At 47.4% G+C, this 26379-nt stretch overlaps 1 protein-coding gene and 1 long non-coding RNA gene across 5 annotated transcripts in view; both read right to left on the bottom strand.

The window, feature by feature from the left end:
- LOC147623157 (inositol hexakisphosphate and diphosphoinositol-pentakisphosphate kinase VIP2-like) overlaps positions 1 to 26379 on the bottom strand; it is a 252107-nt gene that overhangs the window by 33504 nt on the left and 192224 nt on the right. For 3 of the 4 annotated variants that reach the window (XM_086821224.1, XM_086821227.1, XM_086821228.1), the window contains 8 exons: positions 13601 to 13682; positions 12729 to 12887; positions 11370 to 11412; positions 11167 to 11249; positions 10977 to 11039; positions 10768 to 10842; positions 10641 to 10655; positions 10429 to 10548 (listed from right to left, as the gene is read on the bottom strand). In XM_086821224.1, coding sequence (XP_086677350.1) covers positions 10429 to 10548; positions 10641 to 10655; positions 10768 to 10842; positions 10977 to 11039; positions 11167 to 11249; positions 11370 to 11412; positions 12729 to 12887; positions 13601 to 13682 — 640 coding nt within the window. The remainder of the gene's footprint in view (positions 1 to 10428; positions 10549 to 10640; positions 10656 to 10767; positions 10843 to 10976; positions 11040 to 11166; positions 11250 to 11369; positions 11413 to 12728; positions 12888 to 13600; positions 13683 to 26379) is intronic. The other variant, XM_086821226.1, reaches the window with a different exon arrangement.
- Positions 6550 to 26379, bottom strand: part of LOC147623158 (uncharacterized) — a 78715-nt gene continuing 58885 nt past the window's right edge. Inside the window, exon 2 of the long non-coding RNA XR_015269311.1 lies at positions 6550 to 6886. This is a non-coding gene — a long non-coding RNA (uncharacterized LOC147623158). The remainder of the gene's footprint in view (positions 6887 to 26379) is intronic.

Genomic DNA, 26379 nt, shown 5'->3' with positions numbered 1-26379 from the left:
CGCACCGAGGGCAGGACGCTGGGTGACTGCCGAAAGCTAGCCAAGCCCCCACAGCCAGTCCTCTATGCGCTGTGAGCCAGAGAAACAGCGTCACCTTCCGGGGCCGGAAGTTGGCCCAAAGGCGCTGCCAGAAGTCCCTAAGAAAGGCAGGGGAGAGCCCCTATCGCCGCCAATGCTCGGCCGCCGCCGGGGTGCTCGCTATCCTGTCTCTCTGAATCCTCTGCCCCAGCCTCGCTGTGTACTGAAAAAAGGGGATGCCTGGGCTGGTAGGGGCCAAGTAGGGGTCTCGCCAAAACCACTCACCTGGATCCCACTGAAGGCGAATAAGAGGCCTGCTGTCCCAAGCCCATAATCTCCAAGAACAGTCCTCCCCTATCGAGGCCGGTGAGGGGTCTACATGCCACTGTCTCTGATGAAAGCCGACCACCCGCACCCTCTGAAGAATACATCCCTGGAGCCCATCCAAATCTAGTCGTGTCCTCTGAAGCTGGCCACCCTCTCCCACCTCGAAAGTGAGTGGGGCGACTCTCTCCGCTGTGCCGCAGACCGCTAGAAGGATCTCATGCCGAGTGAAGACCCCCATCCACTGTGGAGGTGGAGGGTCCTGTACTGGGGTCCGCCACTCCCGGGGGATGGCTGCCTCAATGTCCTGTCTCATCAACTCTCTGCCCCTCATCCCACTAAGTCTCCTCTCCTGAGCCTCTAGAGGCAGCTGCTGAAAACCTATCCAGTCGTCTAGGGATTGGGCTGGGCCAAAGCTCAGCGGGCCCCATGACACGTGAGACCGCGATCCAACCATATGGCCACTGGGGAGACGAATCAAGGGGTTCCAGATCAAAGGCTGCCTCAGGCGCTCCTCATCGGTGCCCGGGGGAGTCTGGAAGAGTGACGGCCTCAGATGCGCCCAGGCCCTCAGAAGGCTAGCTGCAAAACGCTCCTCGAAGCCAAGGCCCACTCCTCTGGATCGCTGCTCTGTAAAGATCCACCTGATGCTGGGGGTCCAGGGACCGCTAAGAGAAGGGGTGCGGCTGAGCATCCTGGAAACAAGAAACTCCTTCCACGGCTCAGCGCCTGGCAGGAGGCCACGAACTACCAACTTGCCAAGCAATGCTCGGCTTTGGCAAATAGGATTGACAATGCCCAGGCCGCCTCTCTCCCTCGGCTGAGTGATCACCGCCCATGCCACCTTGGCCCTGGCGGGCCGCTCGTCACCACCGGACCAAAGAAAGTTCCTGATGAGCCTCTGCACCTGGCCAATGCACGCCCGAGAGAAGGCCCAGCAAGAAGTGATGTACCACATAGTAGCAAGCAGAACCTGGTTGGCCACAACTACTCGGCCAGCCAGAGATAGACGAGCGGTACTCCAATACAGAAGCTTCTTCCGAATGCTCAGAAGAAGGGGGGCTATCTGTTGCTCCGGAGATATGTCAATGCCCACATAGCATCCCAAATAACGCACTGTAGTGCCGGGGCGCAGCCACTGAAAACCGTCAACTGGCCTCCAAGTCGGGGGGGGGGGCATAGAGCTGACCCACAACCCACACGACTTGTGCCAGTTGATCAAAGCGCCCGAAGCTCTGCAAAACCTGTCCATGGCTAAGGCGAAGCGGCGGAGGTTCTCCTCACCTCCTTGAAGATAGACAGCAGTGTCATCCGCAAACTCCGAGTCTAGGAGCTCCTCCGAGGTGCGGATGGGAAGCTGGAGGCCCCGCAAACCTGTATCCTGTGCCGTCAAAAAAGTGCTCATGGCCTCCGCCACAAAAAGAAAAAGAAAGGGCGCCAAGGGGCACCCCTGCCGCACCGAGCGCGAGAGCTGGAACCTCTCTCCGCGCACGACTTGTATCAGCACCTGGCTATGAGCCGATGTGTAGAGTGCAGAGACCCCACGGATCCACTGAGGGGGGAAGCCCATCCTCTCCATAGTGCCTTCCAAGAAGGCCCAGTCCACCCGATCATATGCCTTCTCGAAGTCGAGAAGGAGCACCGCCAGATCCTCCTGTCGAAATCTAGCCAGAGCCATAGCCTCCCAGAAAGAGAAAATGTTATCCAGAATGCTCCTATCCTGGATGAAGCCTGTCTGCGTGGAGTGGATGATGTCCGGAAGGTGAGGCTGAAGCCGCCTGCTGATTGCCTTAGCTAGGACCTTGTAGGCCGTGCCTAGCAAGGTGATCGGTCTCCACTGTCTAATCTCCAGTCTGTCTCCTCCCTCTTTGGGGATCAAGTGGATCAACCCCTCTGCCATGCTGTCCGGCATGACTCCTGACTCCATAATCTCCTGGAATGCCAATCTGAAGCCCCTATGTAAGAGGCCCCATTACCTCTGGAAGAAAGCCACCGAAAGACCGTCCTCTCCTGGGCATTTGCCCCGAGGTAATGCCTGAAGAGCCTCCTCCAGTTCCGTATCCGAGAAGGGGGAGAGAAGGGAGTGCTGCAAATGGGGCGGCACAACCGGTCTCGTGAAGCTCCAGACTGCCTCCCGAGCCTTTCTCACCCTGTCATCTGCTGGCTCAGCAGAGAGAAGATCCCTGTAAAAATCTGTGGCTATAGCCCGAACCCTGGGGGGATCCACCACAACCTGGCCATCAGCCTGCCGAAGACGCCTGAGACCCTCTCGTCTGAAGCGAGGCCCTGTCGCCTCAAAGAAATCTCGAGTCACTCTGTCTCCAGCCTGTGTCCAAAAAGAAGCCCGAGCATGGAATCGGAACTCCACCCTCCTCTCCTCGATGGATCTGATCTCAGTGCTAGCTGACTCCATCTGCTTTGAGATCCAAGGGCTCGTAGGATCCCTCTCCTGGAGTCTCTGGAGGGACGCTAGACTCCTCCGTAGGCTCCTCTCCTGCTCTCTGAAGGCCTCCAGCCGGTCCAAGGCAGCCTGTCTGAGCATCTGGCTGATCTCCTGCAAGCCACTGGCAAGATCGCTGGCTGCCGATCCTCTCCTGAAGTGTAGCTCCTGCCAGACCTGCTCAACTCTGATCGCAATCTCGGGCTCCTCTATGAGACAATCTGGAATCCGGACGCTCTGGCCCTGCTCTCCTCTCGTGGGGTCCTCGATCTGGAGAAGCACTGGAAAGTGGTCTGAAAACGAGGAGCCTGCAAGTATGCCCACTGTGCCACCTCTATCACAGGCCCACTCATCAATGTAAAACCTGTCGATGCGGGAAAGGTTAACTCCTGTGGCCCATCTATCCGAGCGCGAGAAAGATAGACTCCCCTGCAACCTGCCAAACTCCGGGAGAGTCCACGGATCCTGGCCTCTCACCTGTAGCACTAGTTCCTCCCAGGCAGCGAGCTCCGGCCCATGAATGGTCTCCTGGCTGCCCCCCATCCTGTCCTCTGCATCCTCCAGCATGTTTCAATCCCCTCCGAGGCACCAGTGGTCTGCCAAGGGGAGGGACTGCCTAATGGTGCTCCAGAACTCGGCTCTCCCGGTAGCCCCATTAGGGGCGTAGAAGTTGAGGAAGCCAATGCGGTCTTCCCCAACCCGAAGGATGATCCACTGCGCACGACCCTGGACCAGAATGTCAGAGTCCACAACCTCGGATAGAAGCTGCTCGCTGACTGAGATGCATACTCCACCCTGGTTCCCCTGGGAGCCATATGCCGGTGACCAAAAAGTGTGACTCCTGCCTGGCAAGATCTTCCCGCAGGTGCGGGTACGCCCGGCAGAAAGGTGGTGCTCCTGGATGAAAAGGATATCTATGGGTCCTCCAACGAGAGCCCTCTGGATCTCCTAGCGAAGTCTGCCCCGCCCAATGTAGCAGCGATGTCCACCGAGACCCTGGATGTTCCATGAGAGGATCCTCATGGATGAGCTATGGCAAGTGAAGCAGCCTCCACTGGCTCACCCCTCTCAGCCGGCCCGGAAGATCTGCCCTCCACTCTGTGAGTCTTGGGCGCCGGCTTGGAGGGAGAATAATCACTGTCTGTCCGGGTGCGGAGTCTCTCCAAAAAGAGGGTGACCTGTCTCTGTGTCCAGCCCCACTCCGCCTTCGCCCTGTCTAGGGCATAGGCGTGAGACCAATCCTCTGCATATATGTATCTAAAGGTAGGCTGCACCCTCGGGGCGGCATGGAGGAGAATCAGAAGCACCGCCTCAACTGAGGTGTGGACCGGATCCGCCCGCCAGTCTCCTATACCAAACAAGCTCATGCGGGCTGAGTGTAATCGGGTCTGCAATAGGTCCGTGAGCTCCAGGTCACTGAAGTGGTGAGAAAACTCCAGTATCTCATCACGCAAAACTTCCTCTACAGAGTTGCAATCCCATGCTGTGTCTGGGGCAACACTGAGAGGAAAGGAGAAAGCCACCATGCTGCTCACCACTGAGGGAGAACGAGAGGGATGGCACACCACGCAAACTCGCAAGGGCGCGACCAGTGTCTCGAATGGGCCAGCGTCCAGCTGAAGCACCTGAAAAAACCGTAATCCACTGGTAGCCCCATCACTCGCGGGGGCCCCCCTGGGGAGGCTGGAGAGAACTCTGTGGCGGGCGAAGCAAGGATCGCCATCTCCACCGGCCCGGAGTGGCGGTGGAACAGCCGCTGGACTGAGCTCTGGCCTACCCAGCTGCGCTGCCCCGAGGCAGTGGGTGGTCTGGCGAAGTATCCTGGAGAGGCCGAGGGAGGGATGGGGGCTCGCGGCGAGGAGGGGGGAGAGCGAGGAGAGGATGGAGAGGCATCTGCCAGAGGATAGGTGTCAGGGGGGGCCGCCGGGGGAGGCGGGAGGGGGGGGGATGGGGGGGAGAGGGGAGGGTGGAAGGAGTGCTCTCCGGGTGAGGGGAAGGGGAGCCGGGGGTCGAAGAGTGCGGCCCAAGATCCTCAGGAATCTGCTCCAAGGAGGGGGCGGGGCCCCCCGCGGGGAGAGGCGGGAGCGGGGTCTCCACGTGGGAGGCTCCACCAACGGCCTCAACGGGCACTGAGTCTGAATCCTCGTCCATCGGGGTGGGACCTGCTGGCCGCCTATCCCTGACAGGAGCATAAGTGCGGGTAGGTGCCTGTACGCCAACCGGAGTCGCCTGTACGCCAGCCTGTCCGCCAGCCTGTGCTGCCTGCTAGCGTCTGCGACGGACCCTGCGGGCCGGGCGTTTCCGCCGGCGAACCTCCTGCCACCCGCCAACCTCCTGGGACTGCGCGGCATCCTCCGCCGGGGCCTGCTCGTCAGATGATGGCGCCTGCTGTGGCGAGCCAGGGATGTCCGGTCTCTGAGGTGGATGGCCACCCCTCGGATCTCCTGCAGGGGGTCCAGAGGCGGCATAGCGTGAAGGATGAGCCCCCTTGCGGGGACAGGCGCGTGCGAGATGGCCCATCTCCCGACATGTGTAACACTGGCCGGGGAGGCCCGAATACTCCACGCGCTGTATCATATGTCCTCCAGAAAGACAAGGGAGAAGGATCGTCTTCGGGAGGGACTCCGGTGACGGAACCACAACCCGAATGGCCGGGAGTCCTGCTGCCCGAGCAATCACTAAAGCCGCTGTCTGAGGCGTCTCCACCACCTGCCCGAACACCTTGCCAATGGATGACAAGAGGGGCAAGTACTCCCTACGGAGTCCAGGGAAGCAGATAGTGATGGGGAAACCTGTCGCGCCTGCTAGCGGGTCAGAAGCGGGGTCGAAACCATGAGTCCATCGCGCCAGGAACGCCCGGGATGAGCGGAGGGCAATGGGGCTCCGAGCCAGCACCATCTGAGCTGCCTGTGGGGACTCGAAATCCACCTGGTAGTATCCACGTCCCAAAAAATCTACGCTGACGACCTTGGCGTGCACGCCAACAAGGCTGCCTTGCAGAAGGTCGCGAAGCTCTCTCCGCATCGGACGGCTACCCACTATCTTGCAGACCAAGGAGGAGGCCTCAAGAGCGGAAACTGTGGAAACAAACAACTGAAGATCTTCAGCTGTGAACTCCAGACGGAGACCGGAATCCGCAGGGTTAGTCGGAGCGGCTTCCATGGAGTCCTCCAGAGGGAAAAGGCCAGACACCGGGGTCACCAACGGGAGGGACACAGCCCTGCAAGGAAAAAAGAGAGGCGGAGGGCTACAGGATAGCGGGGGCGGGGGCGGGGGGGGGGGGGGGGGGGGGGGGGGGGGGGAAGCTGAGGCGGGGAGGAGTTAGCGGTGGGCGGAGGGGCGAGACGAAAGGGAGGAGAGAGAAGGCGGAGGGGGGAGAGGTGGCGGGGGAGAGAAGAGAGGCGGGGGAGAAGGAGGCGAAGGGGATAGAGAGGCGGAGGAAAAGATGACGGGGGAAGGAAGCAAGCGGCGGGGGGAAAGGCGGGGAAGGCAGCGTGGAAGGTGGCGAGGGAAGAGAAAACGGGGGAAAAGAAGGCGGAAACGAGGAGGGAGGCAGGGGAGCGAAGGCGGGGGAGGACGCTAGGCAGAAGGCGGGGGAGAGATGGCGAAGAGGGGCGCAATGAAGGAGGCGGGGGAGAGGACGGAGGAGAAAGCGGACTGGCGGGGGGGGGAGGGGGGCGCGATGGCGAGAAACAGCGGGGGGGGGGGGGGGGGGGGGGGGGGGGGGGGGGAGAAGCGGAGCTCGCAGGCGAGGTCAACGTCGTCGTTCAGTGATTTTGCACGCTATTTGCTTTCACATATTCTTGCAGAAGCTCACCAGTGATCTGCAGCAAACGTGCAAACTCCGGAGAAGGTGCCTGAGAACTTTCCTCTGCATTCTCTCCAACATTCACCGGAGTATAGCTTGCATCAACATCAACCCTTTGACGTTTTTGTTGCTCTGAGGCATCTGAAGCATAACCCACATCCTTCTCGATCATCTCCTGAATAAGATCCATGTTAAGGCTATTGGCAGCCATGTCGCCAACAGCAACAGCCGGGTCATCCAAATCCATGAACAAAAGCAAAGAAAACTCGTTCTCTCAAACCCAAATTCAGCACCTGCTGCGCTGCAGTGCTGGCTGGAAACTCTTCTGTACCTGCAGTACCTGCTGAAACCCTACTGTACCTGCAGTACTGGCTGGAAACTCTTCTGTACCACCTGCTGAAACCCTACTGTACCTGCAAGTCACCTGCTAGAAACCCTACTGTACCTACAGTACCGGCAGCTGGAAACTGTTCTGTACCTGCAGTACTTGCGGAAACTATTGTACCTGGAACAACCCCTACTGTACTGCAGCACCTGCTGGAAACCCTACTGAACCTGCAGTACTTGCTAGAAACCCTAGTGTACCTGCTGTATTTACAGTAATACCTCTTGTTGCAAGCAGCTTCACTGATAACGAAAGGCGGTGTGTTGTCTTCTCTGCAAGGATGTCGATCACACTGCCACGTCCAGGTATTGCGCCAACACAGTCACCAGCGTAACAAGAGGCGTGTTTACAAATTCGACTTCTCTACCCATCTCTCTCTCTCTCTCTCTCTCTCTCTCACACACACACACACACACACACACACACACAAGCCCTGAGGTAGGGCAGAAGCAGAAGCTCGACTATGAACAAGAACTGGCGAGCACGACCAGCAAGAGGGAAGGACCAACAGTAGGGCGGAGGCGGCGGGGCAACAGCAGAACTCCCCAAGTATCTCGATCTCTCTCTCTCTCTCAAAAAAAAAATCTCTCTCTCTCTCTCTCTCTCTCTCTCTCTCTCTCTCTTCTTTCTCTCTTTCTCTCTCTCTCTCTCTCTCTCTCTCTCTCTCTTCTTTTTCAAGAGCCATATCACCAAACTTTCAGTACCTTGGCATTGGCTACGTTCAGATAGAATTCAACTTGGCTTCTCTAGTGGACAGAGTTCTGCAGCTGAGCCCTATTGTGGTGCATAATGCACATGTATTTTGTGAAATGACATCATGGCTTCATGCCCAACTATGACCCATTCACTTCCATAGTCGGCTTCCCATCGACCATCTGATTCCTTGGCCTCCCAAAGGAGTACTTTGGGCTTCTTCTCGTAAACGGATGACATCTTGGATAGGTGATAGACGGCCCCCTGGATGACAGTAGCAGTGGTGGCATGTCCCTACGACTGATCTTTCCCCCATAGAAGAACCTTCCCCAACACCTCTTATTGGACATGTCCCACTCTCTCCAGGGCATAGAATTTTATGGGCTACCCATCAAATGTGCCACCAGATGGGACACTTTGCGCGATCAGAACCCAGCGTCACTCTAGCGGCAGGTGGTCACAGCAACCATTAGAGACCAAGAATGCCCTCACTTACCTCTCCCACTATTGGAAGCACCCACAAGGAAGACGTAGGCAGGAGTTGAAGCCTCTTCTCAACAGGTACCCATAAACGGGGTAGAAAGCCTCGTGGCTATCACCAGTAGCATAGGCACGTGCTGGCCAAAATGTGGATCCCTAGGCTCAGCACTTGAGGCTACCTATCCCTACTCCAAATCATTGCAATCATTTATCACAGGATCTGCCTTCTGTGAGAGGATTTCGCGGCCCCACTAGTTGCCCCTTCATTCATAGAGGGGGCCCGCTCACAGGCTTGTCACCCTTGCCTCTTGAGAGACTGTCATCTGAACAATAGTCGCAAGAAGTGATTGTTTTATTTCAGGGTTTGGAGGTTTTTTACGTCCTGCCAAGAAACGCTTGGCCCTTCGACAAAAAAACTCATAAGATTTTAAAAATGAAAATATGAATTAATATTTAAAAACATTTAGAGCTTTAGAATTTGAACTAACATTTCAATAGTCCCCAAATTGGATTTGGGAATTTTTGTAATGTCACATCCATTTCATTATAATTGATGTGAATTTGTAGAAATCCAATTTGGGGTTTTTTGCAATGTCACGTTAATTTCAATAACTTAAAAGCGGATTTGCAAGAACTCCAAATCCAATTTGGGGATCTTTGAAATGTTACTTCAATTTCATTTAATTGAAGTGACATTGCAAAATTCCAGATTTTAATTTACAAATTTCTGCAATTTTACTTCAACTTCACTAATATGAAGAGAAACTGCAAAAATATCCAAATTGGATTTGGGGATTTTTCCAATTTTTCTTTCAACTTTACCAAAATTGAAATGAATTCCCAAATTAAAGGTGAACGAGGAAAAGAGGGGAAGAGGAGAGGAGGAAAGGGGAGAGAAGAGCTTGGCTATGGTGGATCATAGGTTGCACACGGGGCAGAAATGGGCTGAAACAAGACAAATTGCTCAAGCTATTGAGAACTTGATGTTTCCTTTGCAGTAGAGGCGGCAAGGCACCCTCTTTGTCTTCTTCCATAGAGGCTTTGCCACAGAGAACAGCATTTAGAGACACTTGCATTACAGAGACGATCACCCTGACTGAGTGCGGAGTTGGGAAGGGGCCCTGAGGACATACTTAGCCGGGCGCTTGGCTCCCATCTTGAATGCCTCCACTTATGCACATATGAGCACTTCTCCTACCAGAACTCTCTCCAACTCCTTCCACACAAACGTCTTGCGACTACGGCTATGAGCGACAGCGCCGAGTAGGTGAGACTGATGTAATGTTTCCATCTCACCATTGGTTGAGCGCAGACTCCATTCTGGGAGAGTGTTGCTTTGGCAGAGTAGATTTTTTCCATCAAATGACAGGACCACCTTTCGAAGCTTGGTCGCATCCTCAACAACCTTCTTTTCTTGAGATCCAATCGTAGGGACTAAGATTCCAAATTAGCCGGAATTGACCATTTCTACCTCGGTGAGTGGCCCTCTGATCTCGACAAATGGGCCTGTGATCAGGGAGGCTCCATCGGCATTATAGTAGGCACCACCTATCCGGCCATGCCCTTTTGCTTCTTCACTAGATCCTTGGCAACAGGATTGTTAGCAGATGAGGAGACTCCCGAACGTGGCCTTCGAGTGGATAAACTTTTTCCTTTAGTTAGCAACTTGTGACAAAGCTTCAGACCTTCAGAGAGCAAGTGTGGGGCCTTCGACACAGCCTAGCTTCACTTCATGGCCTTTAGGAGTAGACTCCAGATAGTTTTTGGATTGCAGGCAGATGGAGGCCGATTACACTTTTTTAAAGGCTTTGGAGACCAAGCGGGTGGAGCACGGCTACTATGCAAGATCATCTTTTTGACCCAGGCTAGGAAATGGGTGAGCAGGGATTTTATTTATTTATTTGCTTCCATTGGCCCACACCACCAACATGGTGGCTTGATGAGGGGGGATATAACGAAATTTGAGAGAGTGGTGCTCACTTCATACAAAATCCTCTTTATAGCTTTGGGAGAACCATCCTGTTTCCGGGTTGTAGTAGAACCTGATCAAGTGGCACTTGAGAGAGGGGTGGGCAGTTTTCCTTTTTGGTGTTTTTTTTTTTTTTTTTTGGGGGGGGGGGGGGGGGGGGGCGCACACTTGCTAGTGGGAGCGAGGTCGAGCTCATGGGATTCTTCCTCAAAATTACCAACGAACACCAAAAGAAAAGATCCTTAAAGCATATTTACACTTCAAAAGAACTTCAAAGCTTAAAAATATACTGAAGGGATGAGCTTCTGTACCAGCCTGGGGAGAAGGTCCAATGAATTTGTAGGCAAGCCAGCTCCGTCTACCATCCATGGGGTCTCTGAATTTAAGGACTTAATTGGCTTATCTGATACTATGATGTCATAAAGACGAGCCTGTGACAAGTACAACCAATAAACAGAATGTCCAATGGAGGACCTGAGGAACTGAATCACATACTTGCAGCAGTCACACGTTCTGCTCATACCTTCCGGTGGAAAAGCTAGTGTCAATAGAGAAGTTTAGTGCCTTGAAGATTACTTTCAGACATTCCAAAATCTGCAGGCACTAGTGGCTGATCTGACAGGCATCAAAACAAATCAAGTGGCACATACCTTCGCTTCTTCCATCTCGATACTTGCTGTATCCAGGCCATCCAGCATTGATGAATCTTTGCTTACGAGAGAAACCTTCAAACACAAGGTCAAAATAAGGTTACTTGCAGTTTCTTTCATCGCTCCACAATGTGAACCATGTCAGTACAAATCATCAGCATGTGAGAAACTGCATGGTGCCATTGTGTTTAAGAAACCATATAAATTACCAGAATAGGGGTCAATGGACCTTCTAGATCAAGTAACCCTTTTGCAAAAGCTGCTGCTGACATCTGCAGCAGAAAGGGCACACAATAACCTTTGGCAAACTTAGCAAATTCATGAAAGGAAATAAATCCACTTCAGAGATGCAGTCAGCTGAAATAGCAAGCTGGAAACCTTAATATTACTAGCACATACCTGAACACGACCCTCATCGGAACTATATATCTTAAGGTCATGGCGATATGTACTATGGAGACGAAGCAACCCAGTGCCTTCACCTACTCCAATACAGAATAAGCTTCAAGGCTTTCATAAAATACATGAAAGTGGTAGAGAATGCTGAAATTAAAAACAAACCCTTATTCTGAAACTAAAAGCACTAAGCAGTGGAAAATAACCTGGATACATGGAATTCCTAAACACACGCCCAAGCTCTTCAGCCTGAGAAAATAATAATAAACAAAAATTTCAAGAAGCAATGTATGACTCACATGAAGCACAGCATTATTGAAAACTTTGTAATGCAAACAAATCAAACTTTACTATCTTATTATTACAACATCACAACTCATGGAGTTCAGCATGTTAGTTGGGGACAAGGACCCTAAACACGTAGAAAATTCCTACACACACTATGAAGCCTGGTAACATTGCATCTCTTTATACCAAAACTCTATCAATAACAAAAAAAAGGTTTCACTTTTTTGATACATAACTCAGTTCACAGACTTTACCTTTTAGTTCAGCACCTTAATTAAAGGAAATGCTCTACATTCTCTTTCAGAGTCCTGCAATGCCACATCGGCAAAAGACATGACACCAATGCCAATGCTCTCATCCTTCTTGTTCTAACCTTGGTCATCAGACAGCTTATTTCTGTCTGCACGCAGTTGAATTGTAATATGGAATAACAACAAGAAAAAGCCCAAAAGGCTTAAATCTTTTCAATATTTCATGGATCCCACACACAGGGCAAAAGTTCAAACAAACTAGGAGTCGAAAGATGTGGTTTTATTGTGGTCATGTTTAGGTTCTACATTGATTTTAACCTGAGACGGCATGTTTTCTGTGACAGAAACTTTTCATCCATTCTGTCAATATGATCTCCTTGTCTTTCAAAGGATGTAAGACCAGATCAAAACATTCAACCTTTTTTTTTGTGATGCAGCCAGAGACACAAGTAACAATGCCTTCCATGTCCCTATCAACAATGGAGTTCCTAAACAACACAATCTGCATACAGTAAGAAATCTGAGAGTCATCTACACACAATCACCAACCTATAAAATAGTTAGACTTCCTCCCAGCATTGCCATCAAGATCTTCTATTCTCATAGCTCTGGGGCTAGCCACTGCAATCCTCAACTAGAAAGACAAGAGATCAGCTCCATTTCAATGCCCTATGGACCATGACTATTGTTACCTTGGCTGGCAGCAACCCGATGTAAAGTTTACCTCCCTTTTGAAAATGCTTAGCCAAGGGGCTAAAAACAGCCATATTTTTCCCAATTATGATCTTGGGAAAGAAAAGATTCCATTCACAGCACAGACAGTCATGCATACACACAGTGCACAATAACACACAAGACATGTCAAGAAAACTGTGTAGTACCACCCAATTTTATTCCAAAAGTTGAGTTAGAACTATGAAAATGCCCAAATCTTTATAGAAATAAACAGGCTGCACATGTAAGCACCCAGCCAAAGAGCTGATTGAGCACAGACTCTACTGAAGATTTCCATTAGAGTTGCGTTACCTGCTTTCTTCCTGCATGTGTCAAAACCCCACCATACTTTAAGACCATCAACGCTTCAGTCGGTCGCTCTTCTTCACTTTCGTCATCCTCATTAGGAACCCTAGCCCATTTTGTGGGCTTTAATTGAACCTTGCGATATATACCAGAGAAATGTCCCCCCTGAAAGGTAGAGAAAAATGTGTCAAATCTTTTGAGCGAAATAACTCTTGCAGCAATGAGAGGGGAGATAAAAGCATGTGACCTTTACAGCCTTTAAAAGTAATGCAGTGGATCAAGAATTTTTAAATTAATTAATCACTTAATGTAAGCATATCCCCAATCCTCTTGAAGGCTTTCTCAACATGCTTAACTTACCTCCCAGAGGTGGATGTGCAGTCCGCAATGCTTAAACCTGTGTTTGAAGCTCTGCGTGGCTGAAGAAAGCAGGAGAGAAAAGTGGAAAAAGACCCCACACACATACACACACAATACATCTTGATTGGGCTCACTTGTCTCAACAATTGTGACTCCTGGGATGACAGTGCTCATGTGAATTGTTGGGGGTGCTGATGCGTATTGATGGCATGCAAGGGTTGCGATACTTTTTCATGCATAATCCACAAAAATTGGCTTGTTTTTCAAATTTAAAAACAGAAGAGGGAGGAAGTCATTTTCAGAGGGAGGGAGGGAGAATCGCGCGCGTGTGTGTGTGTGTGTGTTGGGGGGGGGGGGGGGTGCGAAGCCTTACCTAAAATGATTGTACAACCACTTACTCAAGCCCCTATCTACATATAGTTACCGTTCACTTATTTTAGTTTGAAATACAGCATACAAGCACTTAAAAATGCAACCTACAAGCACCCTTGATCTTTCTGTATATCATTGATCCCCACCTCCTCTAGAACTGCTTTGACATGTCGGAGTTTCTCCGCATGTTCTAAATCCTCCGCCTCACTATCACTCTCTTTTCCAGACCTGCATGCACATAAATATTGACACCCATTTCAACACCATGAATAGAAATGTTGCGTGCATTATACTCATCCGGTTTTTGGAATTATATGTCACAACAAAGTTAAACAACACAATAGACATGCTCGTCTACAAACACACAAACATGTACATATACAATGCCAATGGGTAAAACTAACGTTGCACTCATAAGATTGAACAACAATGGGATTAAAAATAAGATCGAAATGCAAGCCAAAAGCCAAAGGGGGGAATTGAAAAAGTGATCAAAACCATCCATACGCTGCATGCTTAGATTAAGTCTTAGTGACAACAGTTTAGCATTTTGTGTGATGTTAAAGGTGTAGACAAAGGTTAAAGTCCTATGTAAGGTGGCCATTACTAGGGACTAGATCAACCTTGGGTAGACTCTAGAAGGTGGACACCTACGTGATGTAGATAGTAGAATGGACACCTCAGTGGTGCAGGAAGTGGCACACAAAGTTGTCACATAGAGATGCCTTCATGAGACTATATATTGATGTAACTACTTTGTGTTTTGTGAACTGATTTGAGTGATCTAGTCGCCTTTGTAACCACGCTCTTGCACCTTGTGTTAATCTTTTTTTGAGCTTGTCGTTATGCTTCCTTATTAGTGAGTTTGATTAGTTCCTTTGTTGCTAAGTGCAATCTTTCTCTTTTGACTTCTGCCCTGCTTTGGGAGTAGCTCACAGTCATTGAAAGAGATCTCTTAGTTAGAGATTTTGCATAGTATCAGGGTGCAAATCCTGGTAGTATATTTCTTGAATGTGAGACGAGTGGATTTGTGGGTGAGTCAAGTTACTCGTCTTCTCAATCATTAGTAAGTGACAGATTAAGGAAATGAGAGGGAGTTTTGTCTTTGTGAGGAATTGACTTTGTGGACTGATTCTTGTCTCTTCATTGAGTGACACATTGCAGAAATAAAAGAGAGGAAAATCATCTTTTGGTTGTCCTTTGTGTGTCAAAGCTTAAAACAATGCTTCCTGTGTGGGTAAAACTTTGGCAAAAGAGAGGCAAAGAGGAGTCTCTTCTACTCCGTGTGAGTGTTTAGATAGAGAGAGATTTGTGTCTCATAAGCTGAGAGGGAACTTTTGAGTAAGCAAGGTTGAGGGGGAGAGGTGAGCTTCATCTTTGTTGGAAATAAGTGCACACTAGGTGTACTATTTCTCTAGTCTAGTTTCAGTTCAGTCTTTGTGTCTTGAGTCTAGTGCCATGTGGCACCTCTACATTTATCCCATAAGTGAGTCTACTCAATCTTGTACTTCTCACCTATAAATTGTAGGTGTCACATCAATGAATGTATCAATCTTGTGTCTTGTCTACACTCATCTCAAGGTAACTCTTTGTCTTTCATTTGTTCTTGTTTCATTTCTAGTTTTGCTCTTGCTTTCATATTTTCTACATGGTGCTCCTGCCCTGTATTGCCCGCCATAGCTTCAGGCCACCATCTCCCTAGCTGCGCTCAGCTTGTAGGACCAGCCTATTCACATTCTGCACAGGCTGCGTCGGCCTGAACCTTCTGTCCGCCAGTTTTTTTGCTGTCCGCCCTGCGCCGGCCTGTTTTCCAGTAGCTGCTGCGTACTCCTCTCATTTTTGTGAAGCTGCTACTGCTCTCTCGCTTGGAGCTGCTGCTGCCCGCCGTACTGTTGCAGCTCTCCTTTGGCTGCCTTCTTCATCGACTCAAGGGTGCGCATCATTTCAAGGCAGCTGCAGATCGACTTTCCTCCTAACGAGCTATTTGCTGCATTCAGTTCTGCCATCGCTTCCTCTTGAAGAGTCTACAAGGTGCTGTGCATTGTCTCCTTCAGTTTGCTGGTCAGTCCTTTTCTTATCCTCATATATGCAAACTACTAGTTCCTCATGCTTCGATGGGCTGTCAAATGCTATGGCCTTGACAAGTGGTGAGAGAGCCGGCTTCTAAACACAATTTGGATCTCTTCTTTCATTCATTTCTGCAATTTTGTAAGGGAATAGACACTGCCCTTGCATTTTAGCAAGAGGTAAGACCTTCCCACATGGCCTCTTCTACTCATTCTCTCATGTCTATCGACAAATTCAATGGGTCCAACTTTCATACTTGGCAAATCAAAATTGGGTGCCATCTTATGAAAGAAAGTCTTTGGGACGTTGTTCACCATGCTGCTCCCGAAGATTCCGACATTGAGCAAGTTATCACTTATGCTCCCACTGCCAAGAATGACAAAGCCTATTGAGCAAGTTATCACTTATGCTCCCACTGCCAAGAATGACAAAGCCTATGCTATCATCTTGCTCGGTCTTGGAGATGATTACATTCATCACATCTCCGACATACAGTCTGCTTCTCTAGCATGGGTCACTTTGGATAACCCTTTTTGGACCCCGCTCTAAAAATTCTAAGATTGCACTTATGATCTCATTCTTTGATCTATATACGCAGGAGGGAGCTACTATAGCCTCTCATGTCAATTATTTTCGCAGTCTTATGGTTCAGCTTGCATCAGTGAAGTCCCCCATCTCCGAAGATATTGCTATTGCTGTGCTTCTCAAAAGCTTACCTGACACCTATGCTACTCTTGTCACTACCTTCAAGTATCACAATAATCCTACTCTTGAAGGTATCATCAACGCTCTCCAAGAAGAGGAAAGAACAAAACAACAAAAGGTAACTGACACTGCATTTTTAGCAAAGAAAGGAGGTTCTAAGGTAAGAAAGCCTTGCACCCATTGTGGAAAAACTAATCATATGGAGAAGGACTGCTTCAAGGCTCATCCATGCACCATTTGTGGCCGTGATAATCACCGGGAGAAGGACTGCTACTCTAAAACCTCTACATCAGCCCCTACATCTACCTCAGCCCACGTGGCTGCAGCATCTACATCAGCAAATCTTGCTGTTCATTCCTCACATGATTAGGAATGGGCTTTCTGATTACTTCACCTTTCTTGTCTACCACTTTGACCACCGATGATGTAGGTCAAGGGGTTCTAGTGTCTTACTCATTATGCTTTTTGACCTCTCTCTTGTCCCTACCCAAGAGGCAGAGATTGCCCTTGAGGAGGGGATGTCTTCAAGGTCCATCTGTTTGTCTACAGTCAGTCTTCTGTCTATCTAGTCTTGTCTGTCTGTCTATCTGTTGTTGTCTATCTGACTGTGTCTTGTTTTAGATCCATCTTGTCCCTATCCTTGTGGACCCATATGAGGATATCACTTGAGGAGGGGTGTCTCAGGATCTTTTGTCTCTCATGTCTTGTCTCTCAGTCTATCAGTCTTTATGTCTGTCTTCTAGTCTTGTCCATCTTGTCTTCTAGCTTGTCTCTCAATCCTTGTCTAGTCTCTCTGTCTTGGTCTTATCTTTTGTCATGTCATAGTCTTGTCTTTTTGTCTTCCTCCTAGTGTCCAGTTAAGGAGGGTGTTGGAAATAAGTGCACACTAGGTGTACTATTTCTCTAGTCTAGTTTCAGTTCAGTCTTTGTGTCTTGAGTCTAGTGCCATGTGGCACCTCTACATTTATCCCATAAGTGAGTCTACTCAATCTTGTACTTCTCACCTATAAATTGTAGGTGTCACATCAATGAGTGTATCAATCTTGTGTCTTGTCTACACTCATCTCAAGGTAACTCTTTGTCTTTCATTTGTTCTTGTTTCATTTCTAGTTTTGCTCTTGCTTCATATTTTCTACAATCTTCAGGTTTTTTTTTTCCCAAAAAGAGATCCTTCTATTAGTTACCAAAAAACAGCCACGCGGGCCAAGTACAGCCTCAACTCCGTAAAGAAGGTGATAATCAACATGAAAAAAGGGGAGGTGGTGATAGTGAGAAACACCCCGTGCCGCCAAGTCCACAAGAAGGCCTTACGGTGCTTCCGCATGCTATCAGAGCCACCCTGGAGTTTCCCTATACTTACCTTAAGAACAAGGCCTAGAAGATTGGTTCTTGGAAATATTATAGCCTACAAGTGTCCGAGACTAGCCCACTTGGCCACTTGAACAAAGGAAGACAAAAATTGTTCTTCATTACATTGACCACATTACAACAATTATAAAAAGTGTTCACAATTACATTGACCAAATTACAAGTATAATGGTTAATTGTATTGGGGAGCCATAACCAAAGGAGAAAATAATACTTCATAGAAGGATTTAAGGCTGTCCACGACGGCCTTGCTGCAACAAGCACGCCAAATATACCACGCAGCAATACTGCTCCAAATCTCTCATCTCTAGCAAGAGCCTCGAGACAATGAACTATAGGGGGGATTGGAAGTGGAATGGTCGAGGTCCAATGATAAGTAACCTGCAATGCCAGTACCCCACCATCCTCGTCATATGCCATGGCAGTCTCAGTGTCAGTGGCCAAAGCCATTGTGCCCCAAGTAACTATGCAAGGGGGATCCCGGTCCATAGTGAAGATGCGGAGAACCTTCTCCCAAACATGCTGACCCTTCAGGCAATCCCAAAGGTAATGATGTTGGGACTCCAATGGATGGCCACACCTCGAACAAGGTGCAGATCTACCTCCAATGGCCAACCAAGTGCCAACCGCTAAGCTCAGATGGGCTACCCGCCACAGAAAGAGTGTAATCTTCCATGGCTGAAAACAATCCGATAGCCTCTTCCACAAATCTAAAAGAAACTAAGCAGGGAGGCCCTGGGACTGCCAGTGCCCCACTACTGCTGGGCTTCTTTCAATCATGGGCATCTTTCATCTTTGGGTTTTGAGTGAACCGTAGAAAGAAAGAAAGAAAGGTATATTAAAGGTCTTTAAAAGATCCACAAGGTCTATGAGAACAAACAAAATGTTACAATGGTACCATGAAATAACATTGTCATGAAAAGCCACCAAAAAAAAAAACATAGATAACTATCCACATGTACAATTATGATAATAGCAGTGTCTCTAGATACATGGAACAAAATAAATCACCATATCACTACAATACATAGTATATCCATCCAAAACGTCCAAACTAGGAGGGTTGATGACTACCGAGAGACTCACCCACTCTCTCTCTCTCTCACTCTCTCCACGCTGCCCATCTGCTGCTGTCTGACTGCTGCACTATGCGCCAGCCCTGAATGTGCTTACTTCAGGCCCAGTACAGCCAATTGCCACTGTACGTCCTGTTTCAGGTGTCCTACACCTGGCTGGACAGCCAGTGAGGCGGCTGCACAGCCTGGTCCAGGGCCTACAGTCTGGTGCACCCCATCCCTAGATGGGCTATGTCAGCTGCCACAATCCTGGCTGCTCGCTGCGCAAGTCAGCACACAACCAGCTCTAACAAACAGCCACCGACTGACCTACACATGGTCGCTTCTGTTCATGCCTGGCTGCACCCTACAGCCCACGCTAACAACCATATACCCCATACAACAGCCTTAGCTGCAGCGCTTACAAAAGAAGAAAAGCCTAGGGTTAAAGTTGAAGAACCAGGGGTTTCCCGGGACAATCCCGCCCACATGCATGCACACAAATCTCCCCTTTGTTCCACTTCTCTCAGAATCCACATGCACCTTCCTTGCCAGAAAGACCTGAAAAAAGCACCTACTTCCTCCAGATTCAAAAAGCAGATATGATGACTGAGAGATAGTTAGGTTAGGCAACCTTGATAAAACACGACGACACGCAAACCTTCCTTTTTCCCGCCTCCGATTAGGTTTGCTCTGATACCAACTGTGAGATCCCTCTAGTATTCAACCTAATACACAAGTAAGCCTCTTGGTCCATGTCCATACTACCATGAATCAATAATAACCCAAGACTCACTTATATAGTGCTTATTGCTGCTATTAATGATATACTCTTGTTTTTGGAGGCACATGAGAGCACTAAACAATGCACAAAGCCACAGATAAGGGCAAATGGGAATCTTTTTCACGGGGAAAAGTTATAAAATGTGAAGGAGCAAGACAATGATACAGATGACAAGTAGATCACTATTTATTCTGAGAGTAAAGGACATAGAGATAGACTCTCCTAGAGGCCTATATTCATCAAGTCAATTGACACTGTGACGCAAGGAATGATACTTCAATCACTTGGCAATGCTTTTCTATGAATCTACAAACACACCATTCCATTATGGCTTATGCTGCTACAATCTTTTTTTTAGTGAAACCACTGTCTCATTAGAAGAATCAATGTACATTCATAGGAGAGTGGAACAGCTACTACTTACTTCAAAAACAATGGGAAAACACTTGTAGTTGATGGAGGAAAGGTTTCCGAGTTCATGAGAATCTCATAGGGCTTGTAAAAGGGCTCTTTGGAAGTAAGCAAAGAGCTGAAATGAATCTCCAGAGAAGAGGTGCTGATTCCGAGCATGGTAGATAGTCCACAATGCCTACAATCTGGTCCAATCAAGGAAGTCTATATAAGCTAGTAGTGGAGGAGAAAGACAACCAAAAAGCCAAAACATCCTCCCAAAATGCCTCCTAGGAAAACCAGCCTGGAGGTGTCTGGACAAGTCATCAAGAAAACTCCGAGACTACAAGCAATAGCAAAGAAGGTCAAGCACTATCTCTGTGATTTTTCATCATAAATGGATTTTATGCATAACTTAGATGCATAAGAGAAATTCTTTTATTCAAAAGTGTAATTCCTACCAAATTGAATTTATGCATAAGAAGATGCATAAAAAATTGATTTTTAATTCAAAAGTGTCATTCTCATCTAAATTGAATTTATGCATAGGAAAATGCATAAAAGATTGAAATTTAATTCAAAAGTGTCATTTTCATTTTAAAATGAATTTATGCATAGAAAGATGCATAAAAGATTGATTTCTACTTCGAAAGTATTAATCTCCTTAAATAGAATTTATGCATAGATAAATGTGTAAAGAAATCTTATATGAAAGGATGGAAACATTGCCTACAAGAGGCAATCGCAATATACCTCCATGCCAAAAGAGTTCCCACTGGGAATACCCCAACCACGCATCTCCATAGAAACAATTGTTGCTTGAGGGGAAATCTGCTTTTCCAAATTCTCTTCAACGCAGCTTTCCACCAAGAGATTTTCACATATGCCAAAGGCAATTTGCATGGTCCTCAAACCATAGGGGAGGCAAGAGCAACTGCAAGCCTTGGCCGTAGACAATTGGTAAGGAGTATATTCTCGAGAGTCGAAGGTGCCTATCAAAACGCCAATCTCGGAGTCTCTCTGCCTCCTCAAGCATTGGGACTAGCTGAACAGGTTGCATCATTTCCGAAATGACTCTCTAGATTGGCTTGTGATGCATCCCCAAATTACATTGCTTAACGACTTGTGGAGAAGTAAAAACATCACCATTTTTATCCACAATGTCATATATGTGAAGAATCCCCAATGTAGACAGATTGAAGGCCTTTCTTGGGTGAGACAAAGCAAGTCATTGATCATATACACTTGCTCCATTGTTCGCATAGGCAGCATCATGAAGGAAAGGAAAGAAAACACACAAACACACACATGATTCCACACACACACACACACACACACAATTTTTTTTTTTTGTGAAACCACTGTCTAATTAATCACTCAAGGTATGGTACAAGCATAGCTGCCCATAAGAAAGAACAAGCTAAAAACCGTCCTGGTGAGATTCACGCAAAGAGCATCAGAAGTAGGCATAGGTATTAACTGACCAGTCAGTAAAGACTCTCTGATTTCTATTACACACTTTTTTCAAAGTAAAAAACCTGTGTTCTATTACCAAGGAGCAATATACATGGGGAGAATGTATTTCAGAGAAAAGTCATCCAAGGAAGAAAGCTAGAAACATTGGAAAAAGACCTCAAACTATCGGGTATCATTAGCCTTTACATGTCGACAGTCATCTAGAGACTAGCAAAGATTGGCACGAAAGATAGCATAAGCATCTAGAGAAGGCTGTCAAAACATAATATGGTTCCTAGCCTTCCAAATAGTCCAGAGTGCCCAATATCTCGTCCAGATCATGAAAGTGTCAAATCCAGCCATGCAAGAAGGCAAAACACCAAAAATCCACAAGAGTTTTCCTCCTTTGAAGGATGGAAAACGTCCTTGGAGATTGCAAGTCAATGCTTGCAAGAAAGTCCTCGACTCTGTGCAATGCCAAAGATGATGCGGAACGGACTCTACATGTCGTCCGCATCTACAACATCTATCACAGGAGACATCTCATTTTGCTAGAAAAGTGGATAATGGAAGTATTCCCACAAGGATCTCCATAAGAATAGACGCCATCTGAGACGCAGATTACAACCCCATATTAGTTGAAGCCTTTGTTTCCGCCATTTAGTACTCTTATGTATTTCCCATAAAGTATCCACATGAGGCTAGATCCACGAGGAAGGAAGAAACAATTTGTACAAATTACTTGCCGAAAACGCATCCAATAGAAGAGAACTGGTATGACCAATAAGTTGCCAATCATGAAGTCTATCTTGATTTCTCTCTCTCTCTCTCTCTCTCTCTCTCTCTCTCTATGACCCAACAATTGGCAGAGGATGGAGATACTCATTGTTGGTATGCTCAGATGAGATCATGGTTTGACCTACATGGGTTGCGGATAGAGGCACTACCACCCTTTCAGTACAGTCTCGATTGTCCATTTTTGGATCTCACCGCTCAGAGCAAAACCACATGATCAGGATGGATATCATCACAGTGGACACAGAGAGGACATGCACTAGCCCCCTTGAGCCCTTGGGCACGAAAATGGCTCATTACAAGAGCCATTTTCTACACCTCTCACCGGATGATTTTATCACCCGCCCGGCGTACATGGATGTACACCTATCACATGGGATACGTTGTGCCATTGGACAGATCCGGACCTCATCACACCAGCTATGGATTGAGACAGGGCGATATGTGCATCAGATCGTGGATAACCGCATTTGTCAGCTATGCTACCAGGAGGTAGAGACAGAGGAACACTACATGTGCCGATGTACAATCTATTATGAGATCCGAGGGAGATATCACTGCCTCTTCCGAGAGGGTTTTGGGCCATTACGCAAGGTCATGGAGTTTGAGGATCAGAGATGCCTAGGATTGTTTCTACTTGAGCTCAGGAGACACAGAGAGACCCTCTTGGCAGACAGGAGGCTGAACCATGATGTACCTAGACAGAGGACCCTGACAGATTTCTTCGGCACCAGCACCAGCACCAGCAACCCACACACCTCCTGATACCTCCTCCATTGGGCCATCAGGGCACCGGCCACGCTCCCAGCAGAGAGTCACCACTAATAGAGCAATTATCTTATGTCGTGCCCGTCGGCCACGCCCACCAGGATCCCAACCACGGCATCCTCACCATCGCCGCTAGATCAGAGCCATTATTGCTCGGCATCAAAGGCGCCTACCTCGCTTCTACGACCTCTCCATTCTAGACAGCCCCATGGCGGATACTTGATCTAAGGAGAGGGCAACACTTCAACTAATCAACATACATGGATCTACCTGATATACATTTTTCAGTATTTTCTAGCATTTTCTACTCAATATCATCTCGGAGTCTTACAGTCTTGTTCTTATAACTGTAGGACAATCAGTCTATTGTACTTTTTAGTCTCATTTAGTTGTTCTCTTTGATGAGACACCAACTTCAGATGTACTCTCAATTTTGGTCTCCTAGGCCACTATGGCCTCTTAGAGACGTTAATATATCATTTCATTTCTCTCTCTCACACACACACAGGGCCACACCATTGAGCACACACACACACACACACCAACACACCAACACACCGCTTATGCTGCTACAATCACACTCACTAGACATGAGTAACCAAATCATCCACTTGCACATCATTCATATCGACCATACGTGGGTGCGCGCACAAAATCTTCCGATGAAGATGCATTTTGACAATGGCACCTTTTACAGATATCACAGGATGGCTTCATAAAACGCTAAGGTACCTCCAGCGACATATGTCACATATGATAAGAATCGTGATAGGTCAACTCAAAGTCAATTGGCCACATGAGAGAGAAACTTATAATAACGCCTTTACAAAGGACTGTAGCAGTCTATGAGACCAAGCTAACACATCAAAAATGTATCAATCATGCGCATTGGCTTAAAAACATGCATTTGAAAAATATAACACAGTACTCAAAATGGTTGACTCTAAGAGCTAGATGTAAAGGTGGCATGGACACATGATCTCTTCTTTTTTGGGTCCGAATACATACTCTCCACTGTATCTTCCAGAAAGATCTGAGCTGTGTCTGCCCTGAATCCTGATGGGCTCTATATTCAATGCCACCCTACGGGTAATGGGTGTAGAACGATCAGCATTGGCTTAAAAACATGCATTTGAAACCTACCAGTAATGGGTGTAGAACGATCAGCATTGGCTTAAAAACATGCATTTGAAAAAATATAACACAGTACTCAAATGGTTGACTGTAAAGGCTAGATGTAAAGGTGGCATGAACACATGATCTCTTCTTTTTTGGGTCTGAATACATACTCTCCACTGTATCTTCCAGAAAGGTCTGAGTTGTGTCTGCCCTTAATCATGATGGGCTCTATATTCAGGGCTGCCCCTGCACTCTTGTATGCCACCCTATCGGTGAAGGGTGTAGAACGATGCCTCCAAGTCTTTGTGGTGCTAGCTGGATCTGATGGTCCCCTCAAGGTGAGTGACTGTCCAGTTCGTGTGCCCTGCGTAGCCCTTCCTCATGTCCTAAGGAATCTGTGTGGTTCACAAATGTGTTCAAACACAATAATTTATCTTTGTGCATGCAAATCTCATGTGAGAAAAGAACCATGATCTCACTTAATGACCCTTGGCAGAAAAGCAATTTACGCACCCTGAGATCCCATAGTATGTTTGAAAGAGAGCACCATCATATCTATCAACAAGGCGCCAGCCCCAGTGAAATTTAAGAACTACTATAGGATTATGATTGGGCATTTGATAATAGCATACCTTAATGATTGAGAATTTTTTTATTTTTGTTTTTTTCCATATCCTCCTCATCACCTTCCTTCCCTCTTCTTCTCCTGCCTCCCTTCTTCCCTTTTCCATCTTCTGCTACTTCTTTCACCTCTAATCCTGCTTCCTTCATTCTCTTCTTCTCTCCTTTTCTTCTTCCTTTCTCTTCTTCTCTCCTCTTCTCCTCTCTTGCTCTTGTTCTCCTTTTGTCTTTTTCTCCTCTCTTCTTTCCCCTTTTTCTTCCTTCAATGTCTTAAATCTTTCCCAATTTCTACCTTCTCTTCTTCAATTTCTTAAGAGTCCTTGATTGAACCACTTGTGACATCTAATCAAGAGAAATTGCCATAATGCCTCACCAAAATAAGGATGGTTCTCCGAGATGTAAGAGAAGAGACCATTTTTTCATCATTACACTATGTTTTTAGATGACTACTATAAGTTCTTTAAGTATTTATACTTTATGAAATTATTAATTTTTCGAAACCTCGCGGTTTCTTAGCCGAGAAATGAAACCCCAAAAACCTCGAAATGAAAAAAACCTTGAGACGTTTCTTGTGACTATGCCATGGGATCACATCTTTACCCCCAAAGTGCTAAACGACTCTTAAGGCAGCCAGGCATAGGAGGAGACACTTTAGACTAAAAAGCTACTTTATGGACTTCTGTAGAGCATTTTATGCTATTCGCACACAGAGACAACTGAAGGAGGAGGAAAAGATCTTTTGGGCCACAAAAGTACTAAATGAGTAGGTTCTTATAGAGCAAAGATTCTCGGACAAGGTGGAAGGTGTCACTCTTCTTTATAAAGTGACTAGAGATATGGGATCTCCAATCTTTGAGTTTTCATGTCATAACCCCTACTAATTGAACAGTTTTGCAAACGTTACGCCACCTCATGCTCACCAGTAATTTTCCATAAATAATGGAATACGGTGTCACCTCATAAGCACTTGTAACTTGTTTCCTTAGAGCATTAAGTTTTCAATTATCACAACACTACCCTATTAGAAATTGTGGTGAGGGGGAGCATAGTCTTCATGTTTGTTACATGTGTGCAAAGGTCTAAAAAGCCTAAGGTAATTTTCATTGTTTTGTGATTGTAAATAAGCGAAAAAGTGATGCCGTCATGCAACGGAGTCACAGCAGCACTACCCTTGGGACTGTCCCAAAGCGCAACAGTGTGACAAAGGATCCTTCGCCTATACACATGGGTGCAAGCAACGCTGCCTACTATCACTTGGGGGGCAGTAGTCTGGGTGAATCAGGCAAGCCCCGCTCTTTTCTACGAGGAGGCAGCAGGTGGGCAGACCCTCCGCCTCTCCCACTGCAAGATTGATATATATATACCTAGATAAATCCAAGAACATGCCCAAATTCACCTTTTAGCAACGTGCATGTTATATACTCATGGTAGTCAACCCACAAGACTATATAACTATCAACTCCATTATGCATAGTATGGACTAGATACTACAACATCCCCACTAACGTCATCAGTGCACCCAATAGTGGGTGTAGAACTCTGTATCAAGATATGCTCTCACACATGCACTCCACACACACACACACACATACGCACGCACGCATAAGAGCATATATTCACACAAAGACCTTCGTATTGAGTTTCTGTCAAACCTCCGGAGATGCAGGTAAAACTCAGCCATAATGAAGCCTAGCACTAAGGGAAGTAGCAAATAGAAAGAATTAGTACAACAAATAAGTAGTTGATAGGGCAAATGCACCGCTAAAGATAAAAAGAATAAGCACAATATCAACTAGGC

The sequence above is a fragment of the Cibotium barometz genome, chromosome 27 (assembly GCF_041138505.1).
Source record: "Cibotium barometz isolate CiBa-2024 chromosome 27, ASM4113850v1, whole genome shotgun sequence".
NCBI classification, from domain to species: domain Eukaryota; kingdom Viridiplantae; phylum Streptophyta; class Polypodiopsida; order Cyatheales; family Cibotiaceae; genus Cibotium; species Cibotium barometz.
The sequence above is the reverse complement of the archived record's forward strand: the minus strand, read 5'-3'. Positions and strand labels throughout refer to the sequence as shown.